An 18566-nucleotide genomic window follows, 5' to 3' on the forward strand; every position below is an offset into this window, starting at 1 on the left:
CTTCTATGTGCAAGGTATTTTCCGAGGTGATGGGGATTCAGATAAAACAATTCCTGCCCTAAAAGGACTTACATTCTACTAGGGAACAATAGGTTCACATATAATTAAATTAAAAATATAATATATAATTTGTAACAATTACCTGATAACCAGGGGATCAGGAAAGTCCTTGTGTAGGGAGTAGCACTGGCTTCCTCTGAGCTCTGAAGGGAGATGAGTTTCTAAGAGTTAGAAGTAAGGGAGAGATTTTCAGGCATAGAGAATGATCTCTACACATGTTTATATATGGAAGGGGGAGATAGAATAACACATATAAGGAATAGCAAATAGGCCACCTTGACTAAAATATGGAGTCCTGGGAGAATGAATATAAAATTAATCTGGAAAAGGAAGACTGGAGCCCTGGACCTTTCTATTGCTGTCTGGAAGGTCCCCAACTTTAGTTCTCAGAGTTCATAGCATTCCTTGACTTGAAGCCATTTTTAACATCAATGTCCTTCTCCCCCAGTTATTTCTTCACTCAAAAAGATCGAACACTCACTAAATCCACAAATATCATGAAAAACATAGCAGAGAATAACAAAAAGTTCAAAACATTAGAGTAGTGTTGGAGTTCTGTAGAGTTTAAAAAGTGCTCTTCTTTTGTCTCTTTTGCCCCCAATTACTTCTGGTTTTTAGTTGCAGAGTAGAATGATTTTCTAGTCATTACAGTTAAGAAATCAGACTCAGAAATACTAAGTGTGCTTTCAGTAGAACTGCATTCAAAATCTGCCTTAGTCATAGTAACATTGAGGAAGTTAACCTCAATTTTTAAAAAATTAGTATTTCCCCCCAGTTTTCCCTTATCCCCACCACCTCAATTTTCTTAGCTCTACAATGAGAATAATAACAGTACCTATCTCATAGGTTTTTGTGAAGAGCAAAAGAGATGTGTATAGCTCTTGGCAAGCCTTAAAGAGATAAATGTGAGCTATAATTATTCTGTCGTTGAAAATTAAACTGAGCCTTAGAAAGATTGATTTGCCTATAGTCACAGAGCTGGTAACAGGATTCAAAAACAAAATCAAAACCAAAAAACCCCCTCCAAAGCCACATTGGAGGCTCTATCTATTAGCCAGCTCTGGTCCTTCGGGTCTAGCGCTCAGGGCGCTGTGTTCAGGGTTTGTGCCTTGCCTTCGGCTCTGGCTTCCTGCCGGTATTGGGTGAAGCCTGCGCGGGGGAGGAAGACCCTTTTCCAGGCCCTGGAAGCTAACACTTCTCCCGTCTAGTTTCTTGCGGCGGGAGCCGAGAGTCGGGAGCGCCATCCGAGGAGCCCGGATCGAGGCCCGAGGCCAGCCCGGGCCGTGGGCCCTGCCCCTTCCTCCGGCCGGGAAGGGCCCACCTGGCGATCCTTCCAGCAGGTGGCACAGATAAGCCGCCTTGAGCAAGGGGAGAAATCCGACACTGACACACGGCTCTCTGGGAGCCGCCACTTGTGGCTGGACAGGAAACCAGGAAATGCGCTCTCCTTGTGTGTGGAAGCACACCCTTGGGGACAGAGCACCATGGGAAACCAGCTCTGCTGCGGGAGAAGCTGGTGAGTAGTGGGCAGGAGGAGATGCCATTCTGGCGGCGGTCACGGGGGGGAGAGGGACGCCTGGGCAATGGGCACCCGCTACCTCCAAGTGTCTTTCAGGAGAGAGCCGGCGGAGAGACGGGCTTCTGCTGCCTCCCTCTGCCCGGCGCCCCCGGCTCTGTGCCCACTCCCTGCCAGCACCTGCTGCTTCCCTACTTCCTGGGAGAGCCAGAGAAAACAGTGCGCGGGTGTTCTCTGGAGGAGCTGGCTCCCTGCATTCCAGCCCGTCCCTCCCTGTTCAGACCTAGGAAGGAAAAATCAAGTCCCCGTTGTTCGTTCTCGCTTTTTCTTACTCCTATTCACTTTCCTCTTCCTCATTTTCTTCCCCTGTCTCTTTATGTGAAGGTGACCAAATTTTGGGAAGTGTCAGAAATCACGGGAGGAAGAAGCTATTTGGATAGTCATAGAATACATGTGTAGAATGTATGCTGGAAGTAGAGTCAGGAGAGATCTGGGTTCAAATTGTACCCATTTACTATTTCTCCATCATGGATGGGCATGTCCTTTCACCTCTCAGGTTACTTCCTCATCTGTAAAATGGCAGTAATATTTCTGTAAAATGTATCTCGTGGTGTTTTCTGAGGGAAAATGAGAATTCCTCTGCTATGTAAATGTCAAATATATTGTTATGTCTGTATCATTATCTATCTTTATATACGTATATGTTCATATATATATGCACAATATCAGATAAATGGACATAGCAAGACCCTCTTAAGAGTATGGTAACTATAAGTCCCACATTTTCTAGGATAGTCATGATTCTTAGAAAAGAAACTGTGCTCTCCCTCCCTCCTTCTCTCTCTCTCTACCTTTCTCTCTCCGACTCTCTTTCTCCCACTCCTCTCCCGCCTTCTCTCTTTCTGAATCTGTGTCTCCGTCTGTCTCTCTCCCTTTCTCTCTTTGACTCTCTGTTCCTGTCTCTGTCTCTGTGATCTCTCTCTCTCTCTGTCCCTTTGTCTGTCTGCCTGTCTCTCTCCCTTTGTCTCTGTCTCTCTCTCTCCCTTTGTCTCTGTCTCTGTTTCTCTCTCTCTCTCTGTCTCTGTCTGTCTCTCTCCCTTTGTCTGTTTCTCTCTCTGTCTCTTTCTCTCCCTTTGTCTCTCTCTGTCTCTGTTTCTCTCTCTCTCTGTTTGTCTCTTTCTCTCCCTTTGTCTCTCTCTGTGTTTCTGTGTCTCTGTATCTGTGTCTCTCACTCTCTCTCCTTCCCCTCCCAACTAGTGTCACCATATCCAAAAATCATCACCTTTTTTTTTCTATGGCCCCATTCTGGCTGGTAGGTCTCCACCCTAGTTTAAACTAATAAGGATTTCTGTTTAATAAAGGCCTCCATAAAAAGAGAAGCTATAGTCTTCTTTACTTCCTCTTTCCACTTTTCTTACATTATTAGAGACAGTGCTTCCTTTGGTCTAACCTAAATTCAGTTTGGGTTTTATCATCAGTAAGCATAAATAAAAGTTGCTTGCTGTCCTGTGTTAAACAATCCTTCAGATGTATGAAAATACTGTGAACCATATTTATATTTTTTAAATTTGTGGATTTAGTCAAATGCTCTGTAGGGTGTGGCCTATACCTATGATGTGTACATCCCTTTACAATGTCCTCATGGGAGAGCTAGTGACATTACCACTTGGACTGCTGCGATATGGTCTGGACCTGTATAATCTATTACTGACTTCCTTAACCTTCTCTCCACAAGCAAATTAATTGGAAGAGGTCATTTCAAATATTAAAATTCTAGGATCTTTGATTTAATGGATTGTGGTAGGATAAAGTTGTAAATATACTTTGAGAGCCTCTGGACAAAGGTGGGAGAGTTGGGAACAGGAGGAAAAGGACAGAAGGGGGAAATAAGGGAATGGAGACATAGCTTTGAAAGTTTCCATTCTTCCTATCTACCTTAGATAGTGGATAAAGACCTAGGATCCTCGCAATTTAGAAAGCTAAACATGTATTGAAAAATTCCCTGATTTCTAAAGCAGGAAAAACAACATTACTTGGAAGCTTCACTTAAAATTTTTTTTTTTTAACTTCTTTTTAAAAGAAGGAACTAAAGATCTCTAGGAAGGCTTCTAGTCAACAGATGTGGGTGGATTTGATTAGAATTAAGATTAAGGTTACAAGAATAAATATCTATGATAACCTCCAAAGAATTTAGACTGGCTTTCCTGGATCCAGTGGTACTTGGTATCAGGTAGACAGAAGGGCTCCACCACAGACCCCAGGGATCCAGAAGGGAGTTATAAGAGGAAGGTCTGTTGTCCAATGTGAGCAGAACAGCTGAGTCAGGAAGCCAAATCTGATCTTTGGGCTCTATGAACAGAGTGCCTCTGGGGAGAATGGCAAAGGTTAAATATTTCTGGCTTTCTCTGTTAATTAAAAACAAGGGGCAGGGAAAAGGGGAGGAGAAATTGCCTTTTAGGGAAGAGGCTGGAGGAGACTCCAACCCACCCAGTCCTAAGTGTGACAGTCAGAAATGAATCTTCCTAGTAGAAGATTCAGGAACAAAGTTCTTCCAAACAAAGGCACCGGGTGTCCCTAAATTCAGAGACATTCTACCAGGATGACAGTTCTCCCTTTCTGGCCCTTGGGATTAGTCAGCCAGACAATCCCAGAATAGCTCTGAGTTAGGCTGCATTCCTGGCAGGTAGTGAGTGGCCTGATTGCCCAAGACTGTATTTTGGGCTCAATTATGTCAGTTGTACCAAACAACCTTCCAGAAAAATCTGGGGTGTACCCTGTACTTCTTGTGTGTCTTAAGGACAGCCAGTCCCTGTTGGGAAGTGGAATACCAAAGGGTAGAAAATAGGGGAGTTTGGGTTTCTCCAGGGCATCTGAGAAATAAATACAAAGGCTAAGTCTCGGGCTGGAAACCTGGAAGCACAAACTCATTTTTTTGGGTGAAAGATCTTTTCATCTGGAGGGTGCTACAGATTCCTTCCTATTCAGCTAGTCCTGCCAGAGTCTGATAGGAAACAGCTCATCCAAGTCTGTCTCAGGAAGAAAAGAACTGGCACGGTAGAAATAGCACCAGACCCCCATATACAGTGTGTACTCAGGGACTGACTCGTGCTGCTCCAGTGACAAGCCCAACTCTGAGCTTGCCTGTGGCAGAAGACAGCTTGCAGGTAAATGAAAAGCCAGTGCACTGGAGGGCATTTGCTATCTCCTGCCAAGAAGAGCCTTCAGGGAACATGAGCCTGTAGGGATTCGGAGATTAAAGGAGAATTGTAGACATAGTATATCTGGATTTCATCAAGGCATTTGATTCAAGATAGCCTGAGTTGAATGATAGGTAGATTTAAAACTGGTTAAATGGCCAAATTCAGAGTTTTGATTAATAGACTAGATACACCCTGCAAAGATGACTCTAGTGGCCTTTTCCATAACCATTCACATTCAACATTTTTGTCCACAATTTGGATGAAGATAAAGGTGGGTGTGCATAGCAAATATGTAGATGATGCAAGATTTCAGAGATGGTACACAAAAGATCTGAGTTCAAATGTGACCTAAAACACTGTGTGAGCTTGGGCAAGTGATTTAACTCCTTTTTATTTCAGAGTTGTTTTGAGGATCAAATAAATTAGTATTTGTAAAATATTTAGTACAGAATGTGGAACATAGTAGGCCCTATATAATTTTTATATATGATTATCATTATTAATAATTAAGATATAATCCATAAGCAATTATTAAGCCAAATACTTATACTCACAACAAAATTACCCATTCTAGCACCATAGACGCCCAAGAAGTCAAAACCATTTGAACAATTATGTCTGCAGTTATTCTTGTCTTAATTGCTCTCCTCTCCCTTCGCATCCTTTATATAATAGATGAAATCTTTAATCCTTACCTTACAGTCAAAGCTATAGGCCGTCAATGGTACTGAAGCTACTAGGGATACAAGAAAAAAGCAAAAAACCTAAAAAACTCTCTGCCTTTAAGGAATTTACAGTCTCATAGATGAGAAAACATAAACATAAATTAGCACATATAAATTAAACATAGAGTAGATAGAACAGTAGCCTTGAAAAAGAAGGCACTCTATACCCTTTGATCCAGCAGTCTCTACTGGGCTTATATCCCAAAGACATCATCATAAAAAAGGGAAAAGGGCCCACATGTGCAAAAATATTTGCAGCAGCCCTTTTTGTTTTGGTAAGGAACTGGAAACTGAGTGGATGCCCATCAGTTAGAGAATGGCTGAATAAGTTATGGTATATGAATGTTATGGAATATTATTGTTCTATAAGAAATGATCACTAGGATGATTTCAAAGGGGCCTGGAGAGATTTACACGAACTGATCCTGAGTGAAATGAGTAGAACCAGCTGATCATTATACACAGCAACAACAAGATTATGTGATGATCAGTTCTGATGGACCTGGTTCTCTTTAACATTGAGTTGATTCAGACTAATTTCAATAGAATTGTGTTGGAGAGAGACATCTGCATCCAGAGAGAGGACTGTGGGAACTGAATGTAGATCACAGCATAGTAATTTCACCTTCATTGTTGTTGTTTGCTTAATTGTTTTTTTTCCTCTCCCTTTTTTCCCTTTTGTGATCAGATTTTTCTTGTGCAGCATGATTAATGTGGAATTATGTTTATAAGAATTGCACATTTAACCCATGTTGGATTACTTGCTGACTAGGGAAGGGGGAAGGGGAGAGGGAGGAAGAAAAATATGGAACACAAGATTTTGCAAAAGGGAATATTAAAAACTATCTTTGCATGTATTTTGAAAAATAAAAAACTATTATTAAAAATAAATAAAATAAAGAAGGGAAGACTGGGGGGACTAGTGGAAGTCTCCTGAAAGAAGTGGTACTTGGCTCAAGTTTTAAGAAATTAATGGATTTTAGGAGCTAGAGCTTAAGGGAGAAAGCATTCCAATCATGGGGGTAGCTAATATAAAGGAAAAGAAAGAGAACATGGAGTAGCATATTTGAGAGATAGCAAGTAGACTGGTATGATCTCATTGTAGTTTGTGGAGAGAATCATAATCTATTAAAAAAGAAAAAACTGGAAATATAGGAAGGGGAAGGTTCTAAAAAGCTTATAAAGCCAAACAGAAGAGTTTGTATTATTAACAACAAAAAAAAAATCCTAGAGGTAATAGGGAGCCATTAGAGTTTATCTAGCAAGGGAGTAACATAAACAGATTAGGTTTTAGGAAAGGAGAGGAAATTGACTGGATCAATGAGGAAGCTATTATAATAGTCCACTTGAGAGGTAAGGAGGGCCTGAACTAAGGTGGTGGTTGTGTAGATATTGATAAGGGAACTGTGGAGAAAAGTAGAGTCAGACTCAACAAGATTTAGTAACTGATTGTATGTGTAGAGTAAGTGAAAGTAGAAAATTAAAGATGACCCTAAAGTTATGTGACTTGGAGTGGTGCTGATGAAGTCCTGGGTAGCCAGTTTGGTTGAGAAAGCCAGAACCATTGTAAACAATCTGGGAGTCTAGCCACTTCGTGAGGTAAGCTGAGAGGGGCCCTGATATGGGGACCTTTTTGATTTTGATTTAAGAGTTTTGTTTGAGTGGACTTTATTACAGCCCAATCCCAAGTAGAGGTCACCAAATGCAGTATCCCCTCCAAGTTATGATGTCAAATCCCCTAAGTTATAAAAGAATTTAACTGTACCTCACCAACTGCTAACTTGGAATTCAATCCACCAGTTAATGGTGTCTTTCTCCTTCTATCCAACTCTTTTTGGGATGATAAATCCCTTTTAGGGTTAGGCTGTCAAGTCAATGGTGTAACTCCCTCCCCAATAACTCCTTTTTGGAATTAGTTTGCTTGCTAAACATCACAATAGCTATCACTGGTAGGGTGGGTTCAGAGAAGACTAGTACCTTTGGGGTGAGGGCTGCTTCCCACCTTTGGTGTCCACCTTTCATCTGTGGCTTCAGGTAGCTGGACCATACACAGCAGCCATGCTCCAGGAAACTCTTTTGGCAGACAGGCTAACCCAGCTTGAGGGTAACCCGGAGGTCTAAACCCAATAGGAAGTTAGGGGGGTGTCTATCCCAAACACATGAAGACTCTCCACGTGGAATAGGTTGATCCAATAGAGATGATGGCAGGTAAAGGAGGTACTAAGAGTTTGGTTAGACAGGAAAACACCTGCAAGACCATCGCCTGCATCTTGAATCATTACCAGTTGTTTGGACACCAATGGTGACCAGAAAAGGGTTGCTTCACTTAAATCCAATTTACACATAAATAAAAAGACATCAGGACTCTAAACTCCTTTTAGGGTTAGCTTAGTAATCCCCACTTGCCACATCTTAATGGTCACTTCAAGGAGAAAGCAATTATAATAGTCCAGGTGAGAAGCAGGAGGGCCTGAACCAGGGTGGTGCTTGTGTGAATACTGAATGTGTGAATGTGTAGAATCAGCAAGATTTGGACTTTCCCCTTGTTAATTGCTAAAAACCCTTTTCCTTGCTAAAGACTGTTATGGATTTAGCCTGTTCTTAGCAGCATAATAAAGTTTTTGTCCTGTTGTGCCAAAGTTCCCTTTTTTAATGCCGTGACCCAGTGTCTCCAATTGTCCTATTTCGTTATTTTGCCTCAGGTTATAACCTTTCTTCTTAATGTTTGATGAGTTGAAGGTCTACCTCAGTTGTTCTGCCCCAAAACCCCAGGAATCATTCCCTCTTAAATGGTTGATGAGATGAAGGTTTTATATCTTTAGGTTATAGACATTCCTTCTTAATGTTTGACAGGATAAAGGTTTATCCGTTTTAGATGTCATTAGAACCTCCCTCCATTGTCATCCTAGGGGCCTCCCCCACCATTAGGTTATCTCCACCTAGGTACCTCCCCCATTATGTCACTGTTCTTGTTATATTATAAAAAAGCTTGCTGTCCCAGTACTCGGGGCTGTATTCTTTGAGATGATAGTCTCTTCCCCCCATGGGACCAAGATCCATCTGGTCCCATCCCAGTATCTCTCTCCATCTAATAAACTATTGAATTGGTCTCTAACCTCTGTCTTGCTCACTTTCTTTGGCATTACAGTCCCTTGATTTGGAGGATGTTTAAGCCCGCAAATTTTTCTGAAACAATCTGTGACACTGGCCTGAAATCTCAATATACTTTGGGGGTATCACCCATACCCTATCATTTGGTTTCCAAACCCCATCATTTTGGTGACTTGGTATCAGGAGAATATGTGTCCTATTGATAGATTGAAAGAGGAATTGGCTTTTTGGAGGATAGATAATGAGTTTTGGGGAAAGATAATGTTTTGGATATGTTTAATTTGATAGAACTATAAATCATCCAGATTAAAGGCAGTTGGATAAAAAGGATTGAAGCTCAGAAGAGAGACTAAGGATGAAGATACACAACTAGGGAAAATCTGTATTGAGAAGATAAGCAAACATATCTAACATATATAGGACTGTTTGCCATCTAGGGGAGGGGTTAGAGGGAGGGAGGGGAAAAATTGGAACAGAAGCGATAATGTTGTAAAAAAAATTACCCTGGCACGGATTCTGTCAATATAAAGTTATTATAAAATAAAAAATAAAATATATAATAAAAAAAAAAGGAGAAGATAAGCAAAGTAGAGCTGAGGAAATAACCAAGAGAAAAGAGAAGGTCCAGGAAAGTCTTGGGGGGAAAAAAGGCTGCAGTTAATAGACTAAAGATGAGTGGTCCCAGAGGTAGGTTGTTGTATGTCCTTTGTTCTTGAAGAAGGCATCAGGGAGGGGATGCAGGTGAACTGGATTTAAGTAATGGAAGGTTGTGCAAAATCAGCAGCCTCACTTGCTCCTCCTGAACCATCTGAGTCCAGTGGCAAGACATAGGTGAGGACAACTGGGGATGGTGCAGTGGGAGACCGTGGCCTTTTTAAGATCTTTAACAGGTCTCAGTGTGATTGAAGCAGCTCCCATTCAGTGATTAAGGAAGGCTAGGTAAGAAGTGAGACCTCTTTTTCCTAGCTAACAGCAACAACAACAACAAAATAAAGTCGGGGAGAGGAACATCCTGAGGGTTTCTGGCCAAAACAGAAATAATTGCTATTTTTATTTACGCTGGGGCAATCAGGCCAAAACAAAGTAATTTGGGTTTAAGAGATGATTTTTAAGAAAGAAATTCTAGCCACAAGATGGAAGGAGGGAAGGAGGAAGGAGGGAGGGAGGGAAGAAAGAAGAAGGAAGGAAGCCATGTTGCTCAATTTTCAGTGGGACAACTCCTACTCAGAGTTAGTTGTTCTTCATTCTCAAAGACATAACCTTGCACAGCCCTCACTCGTACACAGAAGTGAGTTCACAGAGGAGAACCAAGAAGGAACAGTGTCATAAAAATCCAGAAGTGAGAGTATTTGGGAAGAAAAAGGTAATCAACAGTGTCAAACACTGAAAGAGGTCAGGAAGAATGAGGATTGGGAAAAGATCACTCAATTTAACAATTACTGATAACTTTGGCGAGGATAGTTTCAGCTGAATGATAAAATTGGAAGTCAGACTACAAAGAGTTAAGAAAGGACTGAGAAAGAGGAGAGAGAGAGAGAGTGCAGGTGGCTTTTTCATGAATTTTAGCTGAGAAGTAGAGATATACACTGATGGCTAGAGAGCATGGTTAGTTGGGTCAAGAGAAAGGGTATTTTTTATTTTTATTTTTTTATTATATTTTATTTTTTTTAATTTTTATTTAATAATTACTTTATATTGACACTCGTTTCTGTTCCGATTTTTTTTTCCCTTCCTCCCTCCACCCCCTCCCCTAGAAGGCAAGCAGTCCATTATATGTTGGATATGTTGCAGTATATCCTAGATACAATATATGTTTGCAGAACCGAACAGTTTTCTTGTTGCATAGGGAGAATTGGATTCAGAAGGTATAAATAACCCGGGAAGAAAAACAAATGCAGATAGTTCACATTTGTTTCCCAGTGTTCTTTCTTTGGGTGTAGGTGCTTTTGTCCGTCATTTATCAATTGAAACTCAGTTAGTTCTCTTTGTCAAAGAAATCCACTTCCATCAAAATATGTCCTCATACAATATCATTGTCGAAGTGTATAATGATCTCCTGGTTCTGCTCATTTCACTTAGCATCAGTTCATGTAAGTCTCGCCAGTCCTCTCTGTATTCATCCTGCTGGTCATTCCTTACAGAACAATAATATTCCATAACATTCATATACCACAATTTACTCAACCATTCTCCAATTGCTGGGCATCCATTCATTTTCCAGTTTCTAGCCACTACAAATAGGGCTGCTACAAACATTTTGGCACATACAGGTCCGAAAGGGTATTTTTTAAAGATGAAGGTGACCCGAGTCTGTTTGGAGGTAGAAAAGGGAGAATAAATAGAGGAGAGATTGAAGATTAGAGTGAGAATGGAGTTAATAGTTGGAGCAGTTTGCTGGAAAAAATAGGAGGAGGTGGGATTTAGCATACATATAGAAGGCTGGCTTTACCAAGAAGGCCATACCTTTTGATGGGTCTAATAATAAACACCAGATAATGGCAGGCAGCTGCTGTAGCACCAAATATGTAATTTAGGCATCAGATTATGGTAGGGGCCAATTGTTAGGGTTCGGTCATGTGAAGAATTCACATTGGCCTTTCTCTTTGGTAAAAGGTAGTTTTATTTAGGGGAGGAGATTACAGGCAAAATGATGAGATACACCAGACATCAAGAATAAATATGAAACAGATCTGGGAGAAAGGGGTTTTAATAATTAATGATGGAAAGGGCAAGTTCCCTATGTATCAGTCCATGTATCAGGAGAAAGAAAATGCTCCTTGAGATTGGGGTGTGCCTTTAGCTGGCAGGCTAAATTCAGAAAGGGACTCAGCACCCCAAAAGAATTAGTTAGCTATAAGGAAGAGAAGTGGGGTCTGGAGCCTGGTGGAGTTAGGAGAGATAACAAAGGGCAAGGGGAAGGAGTAAGAGAAAAGATATGACGAGATATCAAAGAGGTCCTGAATGGTGGGTGTGGTGGGCTGAGAGAAACTGAAGAATTGACAAAAATTATTCCTTGGGGCAGGCAGGCGGGAAGAAGACTCTAATAATTGAGATCAGTTTAGTCCAACCCAGTGGAGGTAACCATTCAGAAATCCAAGTTATATCAAGTTCCTGAGGCTAAATCTTCCCTATAAGACAACTTTTGGCCCCATGCCCTCCTTTGGGTTGTAATGCCGGAGAAACTGAGGCAGGAGAGAGATTAGAGAGTTTTAATATTTTTATTAATGGGAGAGTAAGATTGACTGGACAGGACTCTCGTCTCAGATTATCCAGTCAGACAGAGATAAGTATACTGGGATCAAGGAATCCATATTGGTCCCAGGGCTAGAGGACCCAAAGAATCCAGCGTCCAGCATACAGCTGCCAGCCGCCATTCTCCAGCAATGAATGGAGGAACAACAACTTCTTAAATACATTTTTGGAGACAAAGAAGAGAAAGGGAGGGAAAGTTTTTTTATCAGGGAGGGGAAGCCATAAAACCTAAAAATTCCAGAGACAAAGTAAAGATATCATGGGTTGGTCTTGGAATATTCTAAAGGAATATTGTAAATCCATAAAAGAGTCAGGAGAGCTACTCTTTTATCTTGCTAATTTACAACCCGAGAGCGAATAATCCTTAGTTTTACTGGGTCAGAGACAGAACAGTTAAGGTAACTGAAACAGGGAAACTGAGTCAGGACAGTTAAAGAAAACTGTGGCATAACAGGGTCAGCCCACCACAGCACTCTGCTTTTCCTCCCCCTCCTCCCACGCCATGTGATTTCTCCCTAACCCCACTATACTACCCAACCCCACTTCTCCTTCTAGCTAACTCTTTCATGTGCTAGGTCCCTTTCAGGATTTATTCTGCTGGCTAAGGGCTTGCCCCAACCTCATGGGATGTTCCCTTTCTACTGGATATTTGTGAGTTCTACTGAGGAACTTGTCTCTTATATGCCCTCCCACTTTTACTTCATATTTACCATTCCCGGTGACTATTGTATCCCTTCATTTTGTCTGTAACCTCTTCCTCTAAATAAACCTACCTTTTGGCAAAGAGAATGGCCTCTTCACTTGGCCGAACCCCTTTTTCTGGTACATGCCATCATCTGGTGTCTATGTCATAGATCATATCAGTAGCAGAGTGCAGTGGAGGACTGACCCAAAGGAGGGCGGGAAATATAGCATGGGCCCTAAGTAGATTTTATAGGGAAAATGTAGCTTCAAGGACATGACTGGGATTTCAGATTGGACATGGCAAGGTAAGGCTGCCCAAGACCCCAACAGAGGTTATGTACCCTCAGGGGTATGACATAACTTGGATTCTGACTAGACCACCTCCTCAGAGGGTGGGACCTTGGAGAAAATGATTTCTATCAGTGCCTTCTCCCTGCTTGCTCCAGGGATCAATTCTTATCAATTTTTCTGTTTCTCTCTGCCCCAAACACCCACCATTCAGAACCTTGTCATTTTAAAGTGAAAATAAAGGTATCATATGATGTGATAATATGAAATAGAAATATGAAATAGATTTAGGCAAGCATAGTGGTCAGCAGCATGGAACAACCATCACAGGTTACAAAGATTTGTCCTTTATTACATGAAATAACTCATGACTTAGCAAGGTAGAGTCGTACTGATTAAACAACTTGTTTTTTGGGGGAACCAACTTTTAAAGTCTCAGAGGACTTTGGAAGTCCTCTTCCAAAGGAAGAGTTGGATTGGGGAGGAAGGCGGGATTTAGGGCATAAGAGGAAGAACTAGGAAGGAGTTTGATTGTCTAAATATCTGCTAATCAAGACAGCTTCAAAGGTACTAACAATGGAAAGCCTGATGAACTCCAGCTTCACATCATTCTATTCTAATTGGACAGTCTGGGAGAATGACTTCATTACCACTGATAATAGGAACTGGATGGGCCTGTTGTAACAATTCTTGAGAAAAAGCTGGTTTAGAATTCACAAGCTAGTTTAGAGTTCCCGTCACCTTCATCAAAAACTGAAGCAAAGGAGAAAGTGGAAGGATGTTAAGGAAGTTGAGACATAATAAGGGGGAAAAAGATAGCTAATGGAGAATGACCTCGATTTTTAAAATGAAGTATGAGGTGAGATTCTCAACTGAGAGTAGTAGGAGGAGATGCTGTGGGAGAAAAGAACAGAAGGTTTGGGACAGATGCTGTGATGAGTAGGATAGTGAATAAATTAAGGATGATAGAAGTATTTCTGAGGCAGCCAGGTCACACAGTGGTTAAATGCTGGACCTGGAGTCAATAAGACTCATCTTCCTGAGTTCAAATTTGGTATGAGACACTCACCAGCTGTGTGACCCTGGAAAAATCACTTAACCCTGTGTGCCTCTGTTTTCTCATGTGTAAAATAAGCTAGAAAAAAAACAAAAAAAAAGTTCTACATTTAGGCTTTAAAACAAAAACAAAAATTTCCAAAGTACAGGATGGAGATTCGCAATATAGGAAAAAGGCCTGGAAATTTTAAGAGACTGTAAACTAATAATGAAGAAAAAATATCAGTGCTAATAATGTACTCTTTGAGTTGGCTCATGGTTGCTAGAGATAATTTTATTAAATATTAATCTATATCCATGCCATTTCTAGCTTGGAGAGAGAAATATCCAAAATGGTGTAATCTCCGATACCCTGTGGCATGTTTCTCTGCCCTAAAATAATTGAGATAACATTTATAGGAAACTTGTGTATGTGAAATGTCATATGTTAAATACAGTAATATTTTAGTTTTTTTCTGTACTACTTCCTTAAGAATTAAAAAGTTCTTTTCTGTAATCTATACCTTTTTAAAAAAATGACAGTTTTTCATTTTTCAAAATATATGCAAAGATAGTTTTCAACATTCACCCTTGCAAAACCTTGTGTTCCAAATTTTTCTCCCTCCCCCCTGTTCCCTCCCCTAAATAAATAAAATAAATATTAAAAATAAAATAGGGGAGCAAGTAACCCAATATAGTAATCCATATGCAATTCTTCTAAACATATTTCCACATTCATCATGCTATACAAGAAAAATCAGATCAAAAGGTGGAAGAAATGGGAAAGAAAAAAACAAACAAGCAAGCAAACAAACAATAACAACAACAATGGTGAAAATACTATTCTGTGATCCACAGTCAGTTTCCATAGTCCTCTGGATAGGGATGGCTCTTTCCATCACAAGAATATTGGATTCTTCAATCTATATCTTAACACAAAATGTAAAAAAGGACACTGCTCTTAGGTCAAGGCACTAATCATTTCGATGGATGAGGATTTTATCCATGTTGAAGTTTGGTTATCAACACTGATGCATTTCCCTGAGAAAGAACAGAGGCCCAAGAAATAATGTTTAGCTTTTGTTCTACCTGCTTTCTTAAAAGGAAAAATCTGGAAATAGTTTTATCCTGGAGAAATATGATTTCCTAATACTTCTAAAGAAACTAAAAGGATGTTTTAAAATGCATATTACACAAAAATATTGCTTCAACCTGGATGCTCCCAAAGCTAAGCTGCATTAATAGAAGTATAGAATAAGGGAACTGAAATATTTAGGGAGGGAAATTACAAACTGAAGCATGTTTTAGAAGAGTTATGACTAGGATGGTGAGCAGACTTGAGGAGCTAGGAATGTTTACCCCCAAGAAGAAAAGACTTGGGTGAGCGTCTTTTTACTTGCCTTCAAAAATATGAAATAGTGAACAGGGAAAAAGAGATTAAATTTTTTCAGCTTGACTGCAGAGGGCAGAACTATGGCCAATAGGAAAAAGTCACATTTCCATTCATGGTTATTATTAATCTATTAGTAAATAATTTATTAACATGTCAGGTACTATGCTAAGTGCTAAAGATACAAAAAAATGCAAAAGATAGTCCTTGTCCTCATGGAGCTTACAATCTAATGGAGGAAACAGCAAGCAAACAAATATTTACAGAGCAAGCTATACACAGGATAAATAAGGAAATTGGCTGAAGGCAGGCACTGGCATTAAAAGGGTTGAAAAAGACTTCCCATAGGTGGGAGTATTATTATTATTATAATAAATGTGGTTGCAGGGAATAAAAAGCACTTAAGACTAAGATGAACCTATACATGCTTCTCCCTTCTTGCCTCTGGGATTATCACAATTTTATCAGTGTTCCTCCTTGCTTGCTAGGGAGTAGTTAGATTTCCAGATTGTTTACAGTGATTCAAGCTTTCTCTACTAATGCCCACCCGGCTCCCCAGGATCTCCTTAGTATGATACAATGGATAGAAAACTGGTAACAAAGTCAGGAAGACATGTTCAAATTTTTTCTGACACTCATTCTGGTCATATGCTCTAGGAAAGACGTAGTGGTCTGAGCTATTCTCTAAGAGTAGAATTGAAGAGCAGTGGCTCAGTGACAGAGCACCATCCCTGAAGTCAGGAGGACCTGAGTTCAAAATCTGGTCTCAAACACTTAACACTTCCTAGCTGTGTAACCCTGGGCAAGTCACTTAAGCCCAATTGCCTCAGCAAAAAGAAAAAAAGAAAGAGAGTAAAATTAGAGAAAATTTGTCATTTTGAAGAAAAAGTTCCCTCCACCAAAAAAATCATAGTCTAGTTTTTACCCCTACAGGATCCTTCCTATGATCAGAATTATTGCAGTGCACATGTGTATAGGGCTGGGGGTGGAGGAGGAGTGTGGGAGGTTATAAAGAAGGAGAATGGTGCATGCTTAGATAATGTGTCTTCCATCACAGGAGCTGCCCATCATCATTCCACAAGAAAAAGAAAAGAGGTAAGTTAGGGATTGGGGAAAGGGGCTCTAAGGACACCAGTGAAATGGGGGTATGGAGAGGAAGAAATCTGAGAGGATATAGAGGGAAAAAAAGTATATTTAGAGAAGGCAAAAGGAAGGTTTGCAAACAACATGGAGAAATAGTTTTAAAAAGAATATTTGTAGAGCTGAAGCTGCCTCCACACTCACAATGCTCCTGACTTTGTTTCCCCCCACCCCGACCCCAGGATATGATATTAAGAGCTTATTTCTTTGTCAGGCATTTAGTGTTTAATCATTTGGGTTCCTTCCCTTCAGGAAGTCATGCAAAAAGAAGAACAGAGAAGCAGCCACAGAAAAGCACAAAGGTAATGTAATAGTACATTCCTGTTCCAGTGCCAACACCTGGGGAAAGGATTCTAACAAGACATTGAGAACTAAGGATCTTTACACTTGGGACCGATGGGGCTCAGGGTGTGTAGAACTTTCTGGTTCAGTTCGTTCCTACAAAGGCACTGTCTAACTGGTTCTGTTGGGAGTGAGGCACAAAACCAATCTCAGTTCCCTAAATCCTTCCTTTTCCCTACAGGGCCCTGAGACGGTGGGACATACCTATGAAGTGGTGTCGGAGTTGCCCGGGTCTGGAGAGGGGACTCGAGGCCCTCAGTCAGAGGACAGCAGCTTGCATTACGCAGACATCCAAGTGTGCAGCCGTACCCAGCCGAGATCTGCCCGCGAGGTGAAGCACCTACAGATACAGAATGCCACCGAGTATGCGACCATTAGATTTCCCCAAGCCACACCCCACTATGACAGCAAAAATGGTACCCTGGTGTAAGCCCCGGTTATGAAGCACTGTGGAACAGAGAACATGGGGCAGGACAAAAGTCCTACACTTCTACAAGAGAGAATCTGAGACTGTCGGGGACTAGGCGGCAGCCCTCCTTTCTTTGTCAATTTCAAAGTGTCTCTGGGCTCCCTGGAGTTTTAAGACCTGCTTCCCTTTTCGGGGTCTATCTCTATATTTTAAGAACAGTTTTGTTGGTATCAGAAACCGAAGGTCGGATGAATCTCCACAAACTAACAGAGATAGGCTCAGTTTCCAAGTCACAGGCTAGTCCCTTGCTCCCACACAAAACACAAAAAATGTTGGTAACTCGATAAGCAATTGGACAAAAGCCTGATTACCACCTGGGGGTAATGTGATCTAGAGGAAACCCCAGAAGCTAGAGAAAAAAATTAACCCCTGAAGATTCTGCTTCCTGAAAGCGCCATGTCCGTGTCCGGTATGAAACTAGCAGCCTCCCGTCCATCCACTCGTGGAAAGTGGACACAGAAGCCCCTCCCTTGGACGATAGTTCATACTGATACAAGGGGCGATCCCATGGTGGGGAGGGGAGCATCTCTAGGGAGGAGTGGGGACCATGCAGGAAGCTGGCTGAGATCGTCCTTGTTTGCAAGACCAGTTTAGGCGCTCGGAGCCTCAAGGGCCGGCCCTCCCTGTACGGAGAAAGGAGATCCTACGGGATGAATAAACCGATGTGAAACACGCTGCATAGGAGTTTGGTGCCTTCTCTGGGGAGAGGGGGCGTCTTCTCAGGGGTCACTCTACCCCCCACTCTCAGAGATAGGGGCTGGACGGGTGGAGGAACGTGGTGCGATGAGCTCGTGAAGGGGGCGGGGATAGAGAGAATTTAGATGGGAGGTGGGGGGGTGTTGCCAGACATGGAGGCGTGGCCTGGGACAGGAGTAGACTAAGGTCGTGAAGAGGGCGGGGACGGAGAAAATGTGGAGAGGCGGGGCCGGAGGGGGACGGGCCTGTCTCCGCGTCGTCATGGCAGCGGGAACGCGCCGCGCCTCCGGGAGCCTCAACCTGGGCCCGAGCCGAGTCTGGAGCAGGCCCTGACCTAGCCGGGCTGCCAGGACCCGGGGCCTATCCCTGTGCGCCTGGGTTCGGGGAGGACAAGCCAGAACACCGGGTCTGGAAGGGTGCTAGCCCCCCAAATTCCCCGTCTGTAATAGGGGGATACTCTACTCCTTTACAATGTTGCCGTTGGAAAGAGCTTTGTGAATCTTAAAGAGCCCTGGAAGTGTGAGTTGCTGTTATTATTTTCAGGAACTTAAAGTTATGGGGCAAAGAGTAACAAAGAGGCATGGAGCAGGTGGTGAGCCTGCAGCCTCGGGTGGTCCTGCAGCCCACCACAGTGCCCAGGTAGTGAAAAGACAAGGGA

General features: G+C 41.8%; 1 protein-coding gene across 1 annotated transcript; it reads left to right on the plus strand.

The window, feature by feature from the left end:
- Positions 1-155: 155 nt before the first annotated feature.
- C3H11orf52 (chromosome 3 C11orf52 homolog) lies at positions 156-17889 on the plus strand. The gene is made up of 4 exons (XM_051986984.1): positions 156-1576; positions 16319-16356; positions 16654-16703; positions 16925-17889. Exons 1-4 carry the CDS (start codon positions 1545-1547, stop codon positions 17171-17173), a joined length of 369 nt encoding a protein of 122 aa, XP_051842944.1. The 5' UTR covers positions 156-1544; the 3' UTR covers positions 17174-17889.
- The last annotated feature ends 677 nt before the right edge of the window (positions 17890-18566 follow it).

Source organism: Antechinus flavipes, chromosome 3 (genome assembly GCF_016432865.1).
Source record: "Antechinus flavipes isolate AdamAnt ecotype Samford, QLD, Australia chromosome 3, AdamAnt_v2, whole genome shotgun sequence".
Lineage (NCBI taxonomy): Eukaryota > Metazoa > Chordata > Mammalia > Dasyuromorphia > Dasyuridae > Antechinus > Antechinus flavipes.

Coding starts and splice junctions, on each gene's coding strand:
- C3H11orf52 (XM_051986984.1), top strand. CDS start 1,545: ATGGGAAACCAGCTCTGCTGCGGGAGAAGCTG. Junction 1,577..16,318: donor CTCTGCTGCGGGAGAAGCTG/GTGAGTAGTGGG, acceptor CTTCCATCACAG/GAGCTGCCCATCATCATTCC. Junction 16,704..16,924: donor AGCCACAGAAAAGCACAAAG/GTAATGTAATAG, acceptor TTTTCCCTACAG/GGCCCTGAGACGGTGGGACA.